The sequence below is a fragment of the Myotis daubentonii genome, chromosome 4, assembly GCF_963259705.1.
Source record: "Myotis daubentonii chromosome 4, mMyoDau2.1, whole genome shotgun sequence".
In the NCBI taxonomy this organism is placed as follows: domain Eukaryota; kingdom Metazoa; phylum Chordata; class Mammalia; order Chiroptera; family Vespertilionidae; genus Myotis; species Myotis daubentonii.
The window spans coordinates 32,630,236-32,647,898 of record NC_081843.1 but is presented as its reverse complement, the minus strand read 5'-3'; the positions used below and the strand labels follow the sequence as shown (position 1 = coordinate 32,647,898).

The 17,663-nt window shown below is 41.0% G+C and overlaps 1 protein-coding gene across 7 annotated transcripts in view; it reads left to right on the top strand.

Annotated features, from left to right (window-relative positions):
• The window catches only part of GTF2I (general transcription factor IIi), a 128,226-nt gene extending 114,775 nt beyond the window's left edge, over positions 1 to 13,451 (top strand). For all 7 annotated transcript variants that reach the window (XM_059693424.1, XM_059693423.1, XM_059693428.1 and 4 more), the window contains 12 exons: positions 153 to 254; positions 856 to 921; positions 1,452 to 1,635; positions 2,558 to 2,616; positions 3,283 to 3,363; positions 4,336 to 4,419; positions 6,036 to 6,219; positions 7,226 to 7,254; positions 9,176 to 9,217; positions 10,011 to 10,052; positions 11,556 to 11,631; positions 12,313 to 13,451. In XM_059693424.1, the coding sequence (XP_059549407.1) occupies positions 153 to 254; positions 856 to 921; positions 1,452 to 1,635; positions 2,558 to 2,616; positions 3,283 to 3,363; positions 4,336 to 4,419; positions 6,036 to 6,219; positions 7,226 to 7,254; positions 9,176 to 9,217; positions 10,011 to 10,052; positions 11,556 to 11,614 (932 nt within the window). In that variant the 3' untranslated portion in view covers positions 11,615 to 11,631; positions 12,313 to 13,451. The remainder of the gene's footprint in view (positions 1 to 152; positions 255 to 855; positions 922 to 1,451; positions 1,636 to 2,557; positions 2,617 to 3,282; positions 3,364 to 4,335; positions 4,420 to 6,035; positions 6,220 to 7,225; positions 7,255 to 9,175; positions 9,218 to 10,010; positions 10,053 to 11,555; positions 11,632 to 12,312) is intronic.
• The last annotated feature ends 4,212 nt before the right edge of the window (positions 13,452 to 17,663 follow it).

Genomic DNA, 17,663 nt, shown 5'->3' with positions numbered 1-17,663 from the left:
TGCAACTAGCAGCAGTGCCTGTTTTCATTGCAGGGTGCTTATATACTAACTTTGTATTCAGACCTAACTTTGTATTCCAGTACAGGCTAGACTTCAGTAGCATGATTAAATATGTGTGTTTATTATGTTGTTGTTTTTTCATTCTTCTTTAGGCCCTAATAACAACAGCCCTCAGACTTCAGCTGTTCGAACCCCTACTCAGACAAATGGCTCTAATGTTCCCTTTAAGCCTCGAGGGAGAGAGTTTTCCTTTGGTAAATATGGATTATTATTCTTGATTTTTGTCATTTTAAATAAAAGGAATTTACAAAAATGCTTTATTTTACTAGGGGAATTTTTATTTTTATTACTATATTATTAATTAGTACTTAAAGGCACAGATTGTAGTCAGACAGCTTGTTCAGTCTGCTGCCAGTACTATATAATTCTGTAACCTTGGGTAAGCTGCTGAACTTTTCTGTGCCTCAGTTTCCTTATTTGTAAATGGGGATAACATTACTTCCTGGCTCATTGGGTTATAATGAGGATTATAAATATGAAATCATTTTACAGGGTAGAATTATACCTGATACATAGTAGATACTATAATTGTCTTTTGGGAGGTTTGGGGGCTTTATTTGTTTTATATTTGCTTTAGCATATGTCATTTATTGGTAGCCAACAGATCAATGATATAATAAAACAGTTAAATAATGTGTCAGGATTAGAGTAGTTGTCAAACCATGACTGTGTTAACAACCTATGTATTTTCTTATTTTGTACTTAAAGATGTACAATAAAATAAATCCCTGACCATGGAAGTATATTGGTAAATATTATCAACAAATTTACTATCTTGGTTTTTTTTATGTACAGAGGCCTGGAATGCCAAAATCACAGATCTAAAACAAAAAGTTGAAAATCTTTTCAATGAAAAATGTGGTAAGTTTATTTTGAAACATTATTATTAAAATATAAAGCACCTTTTTAGCAATAGAAGAATGTGCCCTGGCCCATGTGGTTCGGTGGTTAGAGCATCAGCCCACGCAAATATAGTCGCTGGTTCAGTTCCTATTCAAGGGCAGGTACCTGGGTTGCAGGTTCAATCCCATTCCCCGGTCGTCCCTGGTGGCAACCAGTTGATGTGTCTCTCACATTGAAGTTTCTCTCTCTCTTCTCTTCATTGCTTCTGTCCCTTTCACTCTCTCTGAAAAACAATGGGAAAAAAATATCCTTGAGTGAGGATTAATAACAACAAAAATTGAAGAATGTAAGCAGAGTAAAATGTGCAACATTTAAATTATGTTGTTTGTTATTGGAAGTATGTGGGTCTTGCAGGCATGAATTTCATAATTTCTCCCACTTAATCTGAGCATCGAGAATTTTTTAAAATGTAATTTTTGTTATCACAAAATGTAATTTAAAATGCATTTTTAAGTTATAAATGTAAGAAATATATGTGTGTTTTGTAGGTGAAGCTCTGGGCCTTAAACAAGCTGTGAAAGTGCCATTTGCATTATTTGAGTCTTTCCCAGAAGACTTTTATGTAGAAGGCTTACCTGAGGGTGTGCCATTCCGACGACCATCTACTTTTGGCATTCCAAGGCTGGAGAAGATACTCAGAAACAAAGCCAAAATTAAGTTCATTATTAAAAAGTAAGGAAATGAGATTGGCCATGAGTTGATACTGTTCGACATTGAGAGGTGGTTCATGGGTTCACCTTTGTAATAGGGCCATTTTAGCCTTAGTGTCAACGAAGCTCTTTAAGCTATACTTTTTTATACGTTTAAAATTTTTCATAATTTGTTAAAAGAGGGAAGGAGGGCTCTAATTCATCAGAGGGATAACAATTTTATTTTGTTAAATCTACCCACAGTTGTATTTTTAATGGTTGATGCAGCTAGAATTTAAGCAGTGATTCAGTTTTATAAAACCATTTTATTTCTCCAACATACACAGTATTTTAAATTTCTCTCCTCTTGGCTTGGAGATCTTGTAGCATAATTGAAACCGATGGGAATAGTTAAAATTAGAAAATACATAATGATGCTCAAGAATTATTTGAAATGAATTTTAGGTTTTGTTTATTAGCGCTTACTTTTGAGTCGCCCAGAGATGCTGTCACATAATCAAAGCTGACATTGCCAACATAATGGTCACCTTTTGTACTTACATCCAAGTTTGTTGGAGGTATGGCTCCTCTTTGGCTTCCTAAGAAGAAAGACTCTTTTGCTCAAGTTTTCACAGCCTGTCTTACCTTTCCATGGTACCTTCATAAAGGGCATTTCCTGTTCCCATTCTCAAGTCTAACGCTGAATCTCTCCAGGTTATCTTGAAATCACAGGAAGAAGAAGCTATTGAAAGTAGATAGGGCTGGATGGATGTTATAATCACAATTATTATTAGTCTTTTTGCATGTGTTCCTTTAGATAATCTAGCTTTTTCTGTTTTTCCATTACTAAGAACCTAGTATATATTTACAGAGAATTACTGGTTTTAAAATCTTTTACATGTTTAATTTTTAATGTTTTATTATTGGATAATTAACAAATGTTTTTTCTCTTTTTTTGTTTTTAGGCCTGAAATGTTTGAGACAGCAATTAAGGAGAGCACCTCCTCCTCTAAGAGCCCTCCAAGTAAGTTGTTGCTACAGAAAACATGTGATTGGAAATTTATTTTGCAGCAGTGATTTTAAAAAATTTTTAAAGACCAACTATTGAGCTAAAAGCAGGAAAGCTCATTCAAAATTGGGGGTTGTAGAAAAAATAATAAAAGAAAGGAAAAAGAAAAAACCCTACAAAATTAGAATTGTGACTAGTTTATGGTTTTTAGTTCTTTAATAATTGAGAATCTCTATGTGTCTGCTATCCTAAGCTTAACAAGGAAGAGAAAAAAGTAAAAAGCCTTTTGGGAAGCTTACTATCGCAAAATGACAAAACATTCCATGAAAAAGGAACAAACCTTAAACAAAAGTTGGGTTAAGATACTATTTTGCGTAGTCTGAATTATAACACACTAGAGGCCCGGTGCACGAATCGTGCACAGGTGGAATCCCTTGGCCTGGCTGGCGATTGGGGCCAATCAGGGCTGTGGGGGGAAGGGAAAAGGGCTGCAGGAGGTTGACTATGGGAGTGCACTGACCACCGGGGGGCAGCTCCTGTGTTGAGCGTCTGTCCCCTGGTGGTCAGGGTGTGTCATAGCAACCGATCGTTCGGTTGACTGGTCATAATAGTCACTTGGGCTTTTATATGTAGAGATTATTAGAGAAGATTTAATTATTTTATATCTGTTGTAATTTTAAGGAAAAATAAATTCATCGCCTAATGTTAATACTACTGCATCTGGTGTTGAAGATCTTAACATCATTCAGGTGACAATTCCAGGTATGATTTCTCTGCCTTTATCATAGTTTATGGGGTGGTTTCCTTTTCAGTTTTTTCACTTTCAGGATATGGATTACTGGGGATATTGAGTGTAAGGCACATTGTGTGTTCTCCTTCCCATACCTCGCAGAAATTAACCAAATACATCATCTTCTCAGTTTTTTTGCTAAGTAACTGTAGGCAGTTCATTGTACTTGGTGTGAGCTAAAACCTGGTGACCACCCAGATACCTAGTGTCTTGTTTTAAAAAATCTGTTTAGCTATGGCCAGTGTTTCTCAGTGGTGAGAGCATCAGCCCACAGACCAAAGGGTCACAGGCTTGATTCCTGGTCAAGGGCAGATACCTGGGTTGCAGGACTGGGGCACATTTGGGAAGCAACTAATAGATCAGTGGTTCTCAACCTGTGGGTCGCGACCCCTTTGGCCGTCAAATGACCCTTTCACAGGGGTCGCCTAAGACCATCCTGCATATCAGATATTTACATTACGATTCATAACAGTAACAACATTTCGTTGCTATATAAAGTAGCAGCGAAAATAATTTTATGGTTGAGTCACAACATGAGGAACTGTATTTAAAGGGCCAGAAGGTTGAGAACCACTACAATAGATGTATCTCTCTCACATCAGCGTTCATCTTTCTCGCCCTCCCCTTCTCTCCCACTCTCTTCCCCTTTCTTCAACTCTCTAAAAATCAATTAAAAAATATATTTGGGTGAGGATTAATAAAAAATAATAATAATAAATAAATTTGTATGAAATAACAGGTAAACTTCTTGATAACAGGAATAAAGTATTTTCAATTTGGTTTTATTGTTAAATCATTTTTATGTAAATCATTTCAATCTTGATTAGTTTAAATTACTTGAATATTCAAAAAACAAAGTGAGTTACAAAGAGAACCTAAACATTTACTTGGAATTAAAATTGTATTATTAAAGTATTATGAGTTTTTTTTTTAACTTTTTTTAGATGATGATAATGAAAGACTTTCAAAAGTTGAAAAAGCTAGACAGCTAAGAGAACAAGTTAATGACCTCTTCAGTCGCAAATTTGGTAAGTTTCATTTGCATAGTACAGCTTGCAACAAGCAAGGAAATTTTGTTTCAATAAGAAACAGCAAAAACAACCATGCTGGCACCTTGATCTTGGACTTCAAACATCAAACTTGTGAAAAAAATGAATATATCTGGTTTAGGCCACCCAGTCTGTGATATCCTGTATAATAAAGGGCTAATATACAAATTGTCCCCTCAGGAGTTTGACAGACCAGGAGTTCGGCTGCTCGCTATGACATGCGCTGACCAGCAGGGGGCAGCGTGGAACCAAGGAAGGCCCTGGCCAGCCCTGATCCCTGGCCAGGCATAGGAACCCCGCTGTGCATGAATTTTTGTGCACAGGGCCTCTAGTTTTGTTATAAAAGCCCTAGAAAACAAACATAAATAGTACTCAGTGAATTATGATTGAGAATATCAAATGAAATTGGAAAAAATAAAATAAATGTCTTTAAAAACAGAACAGTAAATTATGCTCAGATTATTATAATCTTATATAAAAGGAAATAAAGTTATAAAATAAGTATTTTGGTTTTGCTAAAGTCCTTTAGTAAGAAAACATTAAATGTATTATATTATTGATAACTAGGGGCCCGGTGCACGAAATTCATGCACAGGGGGTAGGTCCCTCAGCCCGACCTGCACCCTCTCCAATCTGGGAGCCCTCAGGGGAGCCCTCTCCAATCCAGGAGTTTCTGTCTGTCTTTGCAATCATAAGAGAGAATTGTCTGAGACCACAACCCAGTTTGGTTTGGTGCTCACAGAATAATAGAGGTCTTTTTCTTTTCTTTGCTCCATTGGTAGAGATTTCCTAGAAGTTGCAGGATATCTTCCTTTTAATTTTTCCTCAACATTCTGGCTTTACTTAATGTCTCTCACCTTTGCTTTCCCTCCATCGCCCACCTGCAACAGTAACTTGCTCCAGGCTCACTTTTCTCTAGTGTCTAGGAGATCCTGCAACACGTCTGCCACCAGAACTACGACTCCCAGCATTCCTGGTGCTCCCCACACTCTGGGCTTCCACTTCTGGTCCAGGGGCTGCCACCAGAACTATGATTCCCAGAATTCCTGGTGCTCCCTGCACTCTTGGTTTCCACTTCCAGTCCAGGGGCTGCAGAAACCAAAAGGACTGGGAACTCCAGCCGCCCCCAGGCTGGGCTGACAGGACTGGACACTCCAGTGGCGTCCCCAGGGCCCCAACCGCTCGGTGCGCGTGTGCACTGGCCACAGGTTCAGAGCGAGCGGGGTCCCGGGGACGCCTGCCATGTCGCCCCGGCTACACAGCAGGTAGGCAGGTGTCCCATCTGGCCGTTTGGAGCCTGCGTGCATGCGTGCTGCCCATAGGCCTGCCATTTTTGTTGAGTTAATTTGCATACTCACTCCTGCTTGGCTATGGGCATCACGGAGAGATGGTCAATTTATATATGTCTATTATTAATATAGATGGTCAATATTAAAGTGAATAAAATTAAGGTTTATATGTGGTTGTTTGAAATGTACAAAGACCTTAGTTAATAGTGGAGACTGTCTTTAAAATTAATGTTGGTCATGTGCTTTTTAAACATTCACTAAGGTGGTATGTTAATCTATGCTTTTATGCTGTTTCTGTCACTACAGGAGAAGCCATTGGTATGGGTTTCCCTGTGAAAGTTCCCTACAGGAAAATCACAATTAACCCTGGCTGTGTGGTGGTTGATGGCATGCCTCCTGGAGTGTCATTCAAAGCCCCCAGTTACCTGGAAATTAGCTCCATGAGAAGAATTCTAGATTCAGCTGAGTTCATTAAATTCACAGTCATTAGGTAAGTGAGAGTTACCTGTTTGCTCATAAGAATGAATGTATCTGCATCCAAAACATAGTCATATGTAGTAATAGAATCAAGTCTACCATGTAATGAACAAATAAAATACTTTAGTTATTGTACTATTAGATTTTCTCCTCCCTGAGTTGATTCTTCATTCTCTGGAGGTAAGGCAAGGGGTGAGATTGTAATTGTTCCCTTTGAGAACATCAGCTCCTTATCTACAAAGCAGGAATGATGATTATACCTACCCTCTAACAGCATTATGAGAATTACATTATTAATATGTGCTTGTCACGGTAAGTGTACAACAAATGTCCTCTTGTCCATCCATCTACTTAAAAGTCCCAAGGTGTTTTATTCTTCTTTCAACTCACAAAAACTTAGCCATCACTAAATCTACCCCAGTCAGTTCATTGTCAAGCTCCCACGGTCTCTAGTGTACATGGCTTAGGACTAACGCTGAGAAATAGCTGAAAGCATTACCTTCCAAAGCTTTTTCTCACCCACTCGTCTTCTCCCAATACCTTTCCTTACAATTTCCATGTTTTTGTCCCACTTAACCAATGTTTATTTTCCATGCCATTCCCCGGGATATACGAAAACGCCTTCTTCCATTGGATTGTTTCATTAGAATTACTCTTTTCCCTTTTTTTTGTTTTCTACCATCTTTACTGTAACATTTCCTAATGTTCTATTTTAACTATTCATCTATATATAGGGTGTCTCCAAAAATGTATATACTTTAACAGCTGATAACTCACTTAATTTTGAAAATGAACTATGTTAATAAATACTGATTTTATGCAAAGTGTATACATTTTTGGGGGGACACCCTGTATATCTAACAATTGACTGATCAAAAAGTATATAAGATTAAAAAGTTACAGACAACATTTCTCATTCTAGCACATAAGTGACATGGTTTAAAAATTAGTTGTATAAGCTGTGTGTACCTGTAATTCTTGTAACGTTAAACTGTTGTATAATTTATTTGTTTCTTTAGACCGTTTCCAGGACTTGTGATTAATAACCGTGAGTATTTCGTGAAGTCTTTGATCTTTTCTTTTTTGGAATATGAGAGGGTGTGGCTGTGTGTGCCCACATATTTAGCTCACAAGAATGTAAAATTTTACTACACCCATAGCAGTAACCATGCAAAGTCATTGTTAATTTAGCCCACAGTGTTAAAGCACCAGGTACTTTCTAGATATAATATTGAGCAAGTTTGCTTAACTTTTTAAAATCTCAGTTTATTCATTCATAAAATGGTAATAATATTAGTACTCACTTTGAGAGTTTTAGAACATTTTAAATGACTCATTATATATGAGATCCATGGCATAGATCTATGGCCCATGTTTGTAAATAAAGTTTTATTAAAACACTGCCAGGCTAATTTGTTTATGGCATAGTTGACAGAATTTGCAACAGAGACTATGTGACCTGAAAAGTCTAAAATATTTACTAACTGGCTCTTTATGAAGAAGTTGTGGACCCCTTGCCCAGAACAGTGCCTGGCCTTACAGTATGTCCTCAGTAAATACAGTCTGTAGTTGTTATTTTTATTACTTCTACTTATTGTTATATAATTACTGTGCTTGAATAAGTGGGTCTTTTTAATCTGATTTAGCTTGCTTCTATTAATATTAAGCAGTGTCTGGTAGACATTGGGCTCTCAAATACTAGTGTGTGAACATGTACGTGTTCTTCCATTTCTCTGGTGTTCATATTTTAAATAGCCCCCCGCCCTTTTTTTTTTTTTTTTTTTTTTTTTTTTTTAGCAAAACTTAATTGTGCTTGCATATTTTGTGTTCTAGTAACTTTTTAATTTTTATTTATTTTTCGTTCTGTTAACTTTTTATTAAAAATTTTGTGAGAATGATCCTTTTCTAATACCTTTGGCATTTCAGTCTTTTCCAATTAGCAGTATTATTCTAATTTTTTAAAAATCCATTCAGTTCTATAGTTTATTCTTTAGGAAAGTGTAAGACTTCAGTTTCATGTTCAGGATTTGTCAGTGACCATTAAATGGCAGCCTTGTGAGTAGTTGGTTTGCCCCCCTGACCTGAGAGATGTCCCCTGCCATTCCATCCTGCGTCACTCTATTGACCCTGTCCTCTGGCTTTCACTCTTCAGCATCATTGATTTGGTTACATCTCTTCTGCTTCCAAACTTTTGAGTTTTGATTTATCATAAAGTTTATTCATTTGCTTATACTCCCAATCCATAAGTTCTTTTTTTATAGATTCTGTTTTAGTTTACACACTATCATGGTCAAGTATGTTAATATCTGGTAATGTCAGTATAAAAGAGAAGTATATCTTGCTTCATAGATTTTAAATAATCTTTGGGACATTCAGCTTTAATCACACCAGGAAACTTTATTATTTAAAGAAATCCCATGATAATTATTTTTCCTTTTTATTGAATTCAGAGAGGAAGAGAGAGGTAGAAACATCAGTGATGAGAGAGAATCATTGATCAGCTGCCTCCTGCACACCCCTACTGGGGATTGAGCCCACAATCCGTGCATGTGCCCTCGACTGGAATCGAACCCGGGACCCTTCAGTCCGAGGCCGACGGTCTATCCACTGAGCCAAACCAGCTAGGGCATCTTTTCTTTTCTTTTTAAATTAATCTCAATTCCCCTGTCTTTTGTATAAGTTTCAAAGAACATTGTGTTTTCATTTTTTCTGTCCTTTTACTTTATGTTAAAATGTTTAATTTTGTTCTCATCCTGCACATGTCTATAATAGAATTTTGTGGTGATTACTATGAGTTAGTTATTTATGGGACATACCAGAACTCTTAATGTTTGTTCCCTTCTTGTCATAAGGAAAATAGTGCCCATTATGGCAAAATTAGAGCATCAAAATATAGAATGTATATAAAAATGCTTGTCAGATGTAACAATGTGCCATCACATTATTAAATGAATTTGCTTTGTTTTCAGAGTTGGTTGATCAGAGTGAGTCAGAAGGCCCAGTGATACAAGGTAAATTAAAGAGGGTAATAAACAGAAATATTCCTACCTTTTTAGTAAAACAGATCAAATAAAATTGTGTGGCCTCACATGCTTATGCCTGTGTAACTTTAAAGAGTCAGTTACGCAGCACACCCAGGTATACTTGCACCCAGACTTGTTTCTTTGACTCTTGTTTGGAAGCCTGTGTAAGCTCAGTCTGTAGATCCTAATTGAGAACTGTGGACCACATGCCATTTGATCCCACTGTCTCAGGGAAGGTCTAAGGTCAGGAACCCTGAGATCCATGGCATAGAATACAATTTTTCAGTGAGAAGGTTGTCTTTTTAAATTTATTCTTCATGCCATTTGTTTATAATGGTAATTGTAAGCCAAATTGTATTGGGTGGAAATACGTGTATTGTGGTTTTAAAAGTTCCTTCGAAACTAGTGTTTAGACCTGCTACTGTGATTCATTGAAAGTAATAAAAGGCTTTTTATTAAAAGGGAACTCATAGAAGAAAGGGCAGGGAGACAAAAATGGAACTTCTTACTTTCATTTTAGAGCTGTGCTAATTAAGATTGTTATTTAAGACTTCGGTTATGCAAGCTAACAAACACATTTCATAAAAGTAGATTTTTGAGAGTCTAGTTGAGTAATTGTGTGTTTAATCCCAAAAGTCTATGGCTGTTGTTTTATTCTAGCCTTGTGATTCGAGTACACTGCTGGAGAGCTTTCTCTCCTTTTTCCCCCTCTGGTCTCTTCAAATAATTGAAAGCAACTTTTGGACAATGTTACAGTAAAGCTACATGTGTTTCTTTTCAGAATCAGCTGAGCCAAGCCAGTTGGAGGTTCCTGCAACAGAAGGTAAAATCTGAAGTTCCTTAAGACTTTTATTAGAACAAAGGATTAATTGTGTTTTTACAGCTTTTAAAAACTAGAACTGTGTTGGTTTGGTTCTTTTGTTTCTGGGTGTATTGGATTTGTAGTTTATACCCAAAAACATTGTATTCAGAGTTGACTCATGCGTTATTTTGTTCCATCTCCCCCAAATGACTTTTTATTATTATTATTCTCACCTAAGGACATTTTTCCCTTCGATTTTTTTTTTTTTTTTTTAAGAGAGAGGGAGAGACCCTTTGGTCTGTTGGCTGGTGCTCTAACCACTGAGCAGACCAGCCAGAGCTCCCCCAAATGACTCTTAACCCTTTGCGATCGTTTGTCTACTCTCAGCCACCAAAGCTTTTCGGTCGTATGTCTGCTCTCAGCCACCACAGCAAGGAACCGTATGAATCTTAACTCTATTCATTTCATGTATCAGTTCATAATTTCTCTGAAAGCTCTTAAGTGTCTAAGTGACCCTGTCACGAATCAAAACATTGCCCCAACAAATTGGAGATATCGAAACTCAATATAAGCAAACGCGGTCTTCCACACTCGCCATGCAAAACACCGTGGCGAGTCAGTCGCCTTTTGAGAGTGAAGAAATCGACAAGCTTCGGAGATACTTCGCAGAATTTCAAATAAAGCTTTACAAATTACGTTTAACTGTAATTAGGCATTCTCGCTTGTTAAGATATTCAAAATAATACTCCAAATGGCAAAAAGAAAGTTACCGAAAGAAGTGTACTGCGAATCTGAAAGTAACGATGAAGAGTTTTATTTTGGCAGGAAGACCATCGGCCTCAGATAAAGATGAAAGGCTTAATGGGAAACTGCATATATTGCGACACTGTGAAGGTGTGAAAAGTAAAGATTGCTCTGTATGTTCGAACAGAAAGATTAAGGGCGGAAGACGCCAAACTAATTATTTTTGCGATACATGTAGTCGAAAACCAGGACTGCATATTGGAGACTGCTTTCAAAGATACCACACAATGGAGAAATATAAAATATAATTTTTATATAAAAACATGTTATTGAAACACATTATTGTCTAAACATACATCTAATGTTCAAAAAAGAATTAATAAATCTTGTTTATCCTTCATAATCTTGCATGTTATGTATCACTGCTCTTTCAATGGAAATTAATTCCGACCAGTACGACACCCCTGTCCAAATTTAATACGACCGCAAAGGGTTAATGAATTCTGAAACCATAGAATGACTGACTGCTACATAACCTGGATAGTATAGGTCATTTACATATATATGTAATTAAGATGTTTGTTGCTTTGAATATGTAAGTAGCAAAATTTAGAACTTATAGCTAGGAAAACATTGTTATCTCTGAAAATGTAATTATTTTTAGTATCTTATTATTCCTGTTGAATTATGTTAGTAAATAGTTTGGTATGCGTGGATATATAATTGAGCAGATTTGCATTAATGGTGCTATTAAACAGTTCCCTTTTGTTTTCTTGATAGAAATAAAGGAGACTGATGGAAGCTCTCAGATCAAGCAAGAACCAGACCCTACGTGGTAGACCTCTTCCCTCCTAGGGTAACTTGGCTTCTGTGTCCAGGATGTGTATAATGACCCTCTGAGCCCACCTGCATATTTATAAGCCAGTGTGTTTTCCCTGCTTCAGCCATAAATGTGGCCCCACCTTCAGGGGCCAAGTGTAAGCCATAAGGGGTTGTTTTTAGCTAAAAGATTCAAGTAGGATTTTTCCTTGGATCAATATATCTGTCAGTCAAAGGCATAAATGCACTATTGCCTTAAAAGGAAAATGTTTTATTTAATTCACAGGGTAAATCTTGTCCTCACATTGGAATTCACTGAGTTAGTATCACTTCACTGACTTTCCCCCTAATCATAATGATAGTATTCGCAGTCTGGCTGAGCTGCACAGTTCATTGTGCATCTTACATAGTTAAGTTACAAGCCTGACCCTATTATTCCAGACTTCTTAAACTTAGCCAGGTTAGTGGCAGGAGGGACAGCCTGGACCAGGAATCAGCAAAACTTGGTTCACACGTCTGTTGAATCTCGGTGATAGTCCCAGGACAGCTTACCAGTCCCCATCTGCACCTGGCCGTGTGCTTTTTATAGATTCTTTCTCATGGGGTCTGCCCCGTACTGTCAACTCATGGATTTAAGTAGTAAGTTATGGTGTTTGTGAATGTTTAATTCCTATAACCAGATTAACTGTTTTCTTGTTCGTTTTCTCTCCTATTTTAGCTTAAAGTATCAGTGGGTGAGAAGAGCTTTTCGGACCTGTTACTGCCCCAAGCTGTGTAATATACTTGTATAACAGAAATACCTTCTATACAAACCTTTTTTTCTACTTTTAGATAGAAATGTCTACTTTTTCAGCAGTTCTGTGAATTGAATTAAAGAGCAGAGTGACTGTAGATTTGGAATGGCTGGTTTCCTTTGGAATGTATTTTAAGGATTTTACAGCAATGCTGGAAAACGACAGGGAAAATGACAGGGATGAATCTCACCAGATTTTTTTATGGATTCGGCAGAGCCTTCAGCTATGGTGTTTATTTTCCAACCAAGTGAAGATATCTCCTACTGGAACATCTCAGCTTCTGCAGTGAAGAAGACACCTACGATAGATTAGTTCTTTAGTTTTTCTATTTGAAAAATCACTTAAATGATCCTTTCGTTCACGGCTCTCCTTAATGACTAAGTGAACAGTTAGTATCTGTATATTTGACTAAACCTTTTCCTAAGCTATCTATCATGGTTTATACGTTTTTTATCATAATTAAAAAAAAAACACAACTATCTGGAGTACCTAATAGCCAATAAGAGATGAGTATCTCAGCGTGTGGCTTATAGATGGAATACAGAGAACCTCTTCCACATTTACTTTTCACCCAAATAAAGTGCATGGTGTACCAGAAGTTTAAGACCAGGTATGAGTGTTTGGGCAAGCTAAATGACACTAAAGCCTCACTGTCTTGTAACCTATTGTGGTGTGGATTTTTTCGGAACACTGTTCCAGTTTTGGATCAATCTCAAGGGGTTTTATTGCCTTCATTATTTTATAATTCTACTTATAACTTGAGGCTCCAGTGTGGGGAGTGAGGGGTCGTAAGCTAATTATGCACCCGCTGATGTTCTGCGCCATTTGTTGGAGAGTCTTCATGTGTTAAGATTTCACAGACAATAAGAGTTGTAAAATACCAGCTATATGAAAAGCTAGAGTATGTGATGGCATAGAGTGTTCATTAGCTTTATCACAATATTCATAATGGAGAATTATATTACATGGTAGCAAAAATAGGCATTTTTATGTGTTGCTTATATTTTACCTCAAATTAAAATGTAGATATAGGGTAATAAATAAACTCCATTCATGCCTTTCACACACTAATTCATTTCTTTTTAAGGTGTTTTCATGAGTATGTCTGGGGAAACTGGTGGGTGTGGTTCGGTGGTAAGTGGAATGCACATGAGGGTTAAGTTGGCATTCATCTTCAGAGGCTCAGGTGCTCATAAGGACACCATCGTTTATGGCAGTGGTTCTCAACCTGTGGGTCGTGACCCCTTTGGGGGTCGAATGACCCTTTCACAGGGGTCGCCTAAGACCATCGGAAAACATATATAATTACATATTGTTTTTGTGATTAATCACTATGTTTTAATTATGTTCAATTTGTAACAATGAAATTGGGGGTCACCACAACATGAGGAACTATATTAAAGGGTCGCGGCGTTAGGAAGGTTGAGAACCACTGGTTCAAGGAACGCTCTCCTGAAGGAATGTTCTGTCTCTCCCCTGAACAAAACAGGTTTAATTCCGTCAAGAAAGTGTTGAGCCTCAGGCAAGGGATGCTGTTGCATCCATCCGTCAGTCTGTCCTCTGGGGGGGCAGGTCATTTCTCTTAACTCACTGTCTCCCGAAGCTTTTAACATGTCTTCCTCAGTCTCCGCCTCTACAATCCAGTCAGGCATCTTAGCTTCCGTAGAACAGTGTTGTTTCCTGGTAGGTTGCCTCCTTACCCGCATGGCAACGTTCGCCCTGGTCTCAGCCCCATGCACTTGCTGACGGGGGTGGCAGTGTCGCCCTGGCTGCCCCCACCCGAGCCCCCTCTGTAAGATGAAGCCTTCAGCTCCTGGGGTAATGAATAGCCGGGGCGTCCATAAGCGAGACGATCCTTCGGGGATGGGGGTTAAGCTTGCCCCCAAGACCTTTGTGCAGTCAGTAAGGACCAGACATAAGAGCAAGGTCCTGTTCAGATAGGTCTTGCCAGTCATTTCAATGTGCTTAGTGTTTGTGGAACATCCTGATCCCATAACAGTCCAGGTTAAACATTTTACCAGGGACTAAGAACATGGGCTTTGTGACCAAACTGAAACTCCGCTTGTAGACAGCAGTTTTCTTGAGGGAATTTCCATCGAAAAAAACTATAAAATCAAGGAAATGCCTACATGGTGTTAATTGAATACTGTCAACCGCCACCCCAAGCTCTGGACCTCCAGCAGCTGCCTGGAGCGGCCTCTGTCCTCGGGGGTGGGGCAGAGCAACTGTGGCAGCGCGGAGAGCCTGTCTGCTTTCTGTGGGTGGCCCAGCCGGCCCAGACTTGAACTTCCCAGTGCACATAAGCTTACCCTTTCCAGCAGCCGGCACACCATGAGACCTGTCTCTCACTGGTCTAAATCACCAGCACACAGGAAGTGAGATGGTGTTTACTGTGCTCCGTGTGCCTCAGCCTCACTCCCAGGCTGGGGGCCAGGACTTGAGCCCAGGTCTGTGGCCCTCGTCCTCCCATAACGCAGCTGTTCACAGCCGGCAGCAGTTCCCTCCTGAAGCAGTTGGTCATTCTGAGCATCCTTCCTGCCTCCGTTTCTGCTTTCTTCCCCCCAGGGAACGACTGAAAGGTCTGCTTGAGAGGAAGACTGAACAGGCCTTTCCAGTTTCACTTGGCACCCCAGCCCCTGACTAGAATTCCGGGAACTTGATTGGCTTAACTGTTAGTGGGCAGATCATTGCCACACACCAGTGGGCATCTCTGGAACGCACGGCCCAGAGCTTGTCCTCAGTGGAAGTGTGGGTTTGGAAGGGCCGTTCCCCCAGGGATGCCTCGGGTCCTTGGGAGGGGGAGGGGAGGGGTGGCATGTTAGGAATTGAGATGGCCTGTAGGCCACTCTAGTGTATGGGCTCTTCACTGTGCTGCTCAGACCTGTGAGTCTGGCGGGATGAGCACAAATGGGGCTGTTCATCCTTCTGTTTGCCCCCGCCCAGAAGTTGCTTTCCCAGCCTCTAGTTTGGCTTCTGTTTTACTCCAATATGGGATAAGAGGTAATTAACTTATCTGTGCTTCACCTCCTGGCTGCCAACCTTGGCCCAGAGCAGTTTAAGGCAGCTTGCAGCTGGTTTGTAGAAATGACTCCCTAGGAGCCTCATGACCTGTTGACTTTAAAAAAACCAGAGTGGACTGGCCCAGCCTGGCTGCCCCAGGGTCTTCCTCACCCCTGGAGCTGAGAAAAACAAAGCACAGCAGGATTAATAGGGTCTTGTGTCACTTTACCACCCCCTCCTGCCCTGCCTCACCCCCAGCCTCGCATACCTCTTGGTTTTGTTTTGAGGAAGTGTCAGAAAAGTTAGTGCTGAAAGCAAGCTATGATACAATATCCATTTGCAAAGATGTTTCCTGCCAGATTTCCTTCTCAGAAGCCAGGTGGTTTACAGGCGTTTAGTAGCTGCCACTTCATGTGTGGTCTCAAGGCTGCTCATTTGAAGTCTCCAGTGCCTCAAGCTCCATAAAGCGATCAAAGACCATGCCCTGGGCAGTGCCCGAGAGGACCTGGTGAGGGTGTCCCCACGTGTTTCAGTAAGAGTGGGGGCAGACCCACCAAGAGGCAGCAAAAGAATAGACAGCCCACATCCTAGGTCATGAGATCAAGATAAACCCTAAAAGGGCCTATTGAATTGATGCTCTGCAATTTAGGCTAAAAGTGCCCTCTCCCTTACGGCGACCAGTCTAGATCCTCTAGGAAAAACCCTTGGTAGAAGATGGCAAGCAAGTGTGGCCTCGCAGGCTCTCAGGGGCTTCAGTCCCACAGGTGGCATCATTGTGATCCTGGTGCTTCATGCAAGACCGGCCACTTCACATCTGTTAGCTACCTGTCTACAGGAGACCCACCCCTCCACACCTATGTGTTCCTGGGTGTCTTTACTGTCCTGTATACCCTTGGAGTTGCCAAAGGTACTGAGCCCTTGGCAAATCCCAGCCTGGCCTCCTCATGCCGCCAGCTGACTCCTGCACTCGGGGCTGGGGAGAGGTGGAAACGCCGCCCAGCCCTGGTGACTGGATCCAGAGGCAGGATTTCCCCGCTACTGGACTTCATTTCAAATTCAAACATCGTCACAAAACTCCCTGAGGTCCTAGCTTGCTGCTGGATTAACCTTGGGTGGGTGGCTGATGAGTTTCAAAGAACCCACTGCATGCCACATCTGGGCCCACTCAGCAAGGAAGAGTTGGGAGGTGGGAATGGAGCGGGGCACAGCAAGCCCCGGGAGACAGTGGGAGGAGTTGGGGCTCCTGGTTTTGGAGTAGGACTTGCTTGCAGGATCCCCATTCATTAGGTATTTGCCAAAGGCCCTATTGGTGTCAGAAGCTGCACTGCAGTGGGACAGACTCCCAGGCTTCTTTCTGTGTGAGGCCTTGCCTTCTGCTCTATCCCTGGCGGAGGAAAGGCTGAGCTCTGCCAGCTCTAGACCCGAGGCTGTATCCCACAGTCCCACCCACCTCCCCACCAACAGTTCCCACAGAGAGTGTGAGCCCACCCGTGGTCCAAGCCTTGCACAGGTGGTCCCAGCAACCTGAGTGCCTGCTGTCATGGAACACAATGGCCCAAGAAATAGGTTCACTGTTAGTGTTAACTTGCCAAAGGACACACAGAAATGAAAGAACCAGGGTTCAAAGCAGGTCCATGTGGTTGTCAAGCCACCGTGCCCACAGCCAGTGGTCAGTGTGCGCATGCCCTCCACCTTCCAGAGGTCAAGGGGGGGAGAGACTCCAGGGCGTGTGGTTCCCAACACTGACTCTGTGCCCTGAGCCTGTCTCCTAAGTGCAGGCACCTGTTCCCTTCTGAGGAGGACTCGAGGTCCACCCCAGACCTGGCCAGAGCCCATTCCTAGTCTGATTTTGCGAGAAAGGAAGATTCAGGGTCCCCTGGGAAGCAGGTAGTGAGCGGCTGACATTTCTGCATAGAGACACCAGCCTGCGGTTAGAGCCTCAGCCCCACACAGCTGGCACCGCCACCGAGTGGCCCCTCTGCCTACCTGTCAGCAGGGACTCGGGGCCCCATCTCCTCTAGGCACCAGGCGAGAACTGGCCCTGTGGGCTGGCCCCCGAGGCCTTATTCGCCGGACCTGGCATGGGGACCCAGGCTGCTCGCTTGAGAGGGGGCAGGAGGGCTTCAAGTTAAACTCGAGGAAAACTCCTAAGCGAGGGCTGACTTGTTCCAATTCTAGGATTCCCTCGGAAGCACTGCCTGGGTCTCAGGCTGAGATGCCAAACACCTCTTCACACAGCCTGTCTCCGTGGCCCGCCTAGGGGATTTCCTGGTTG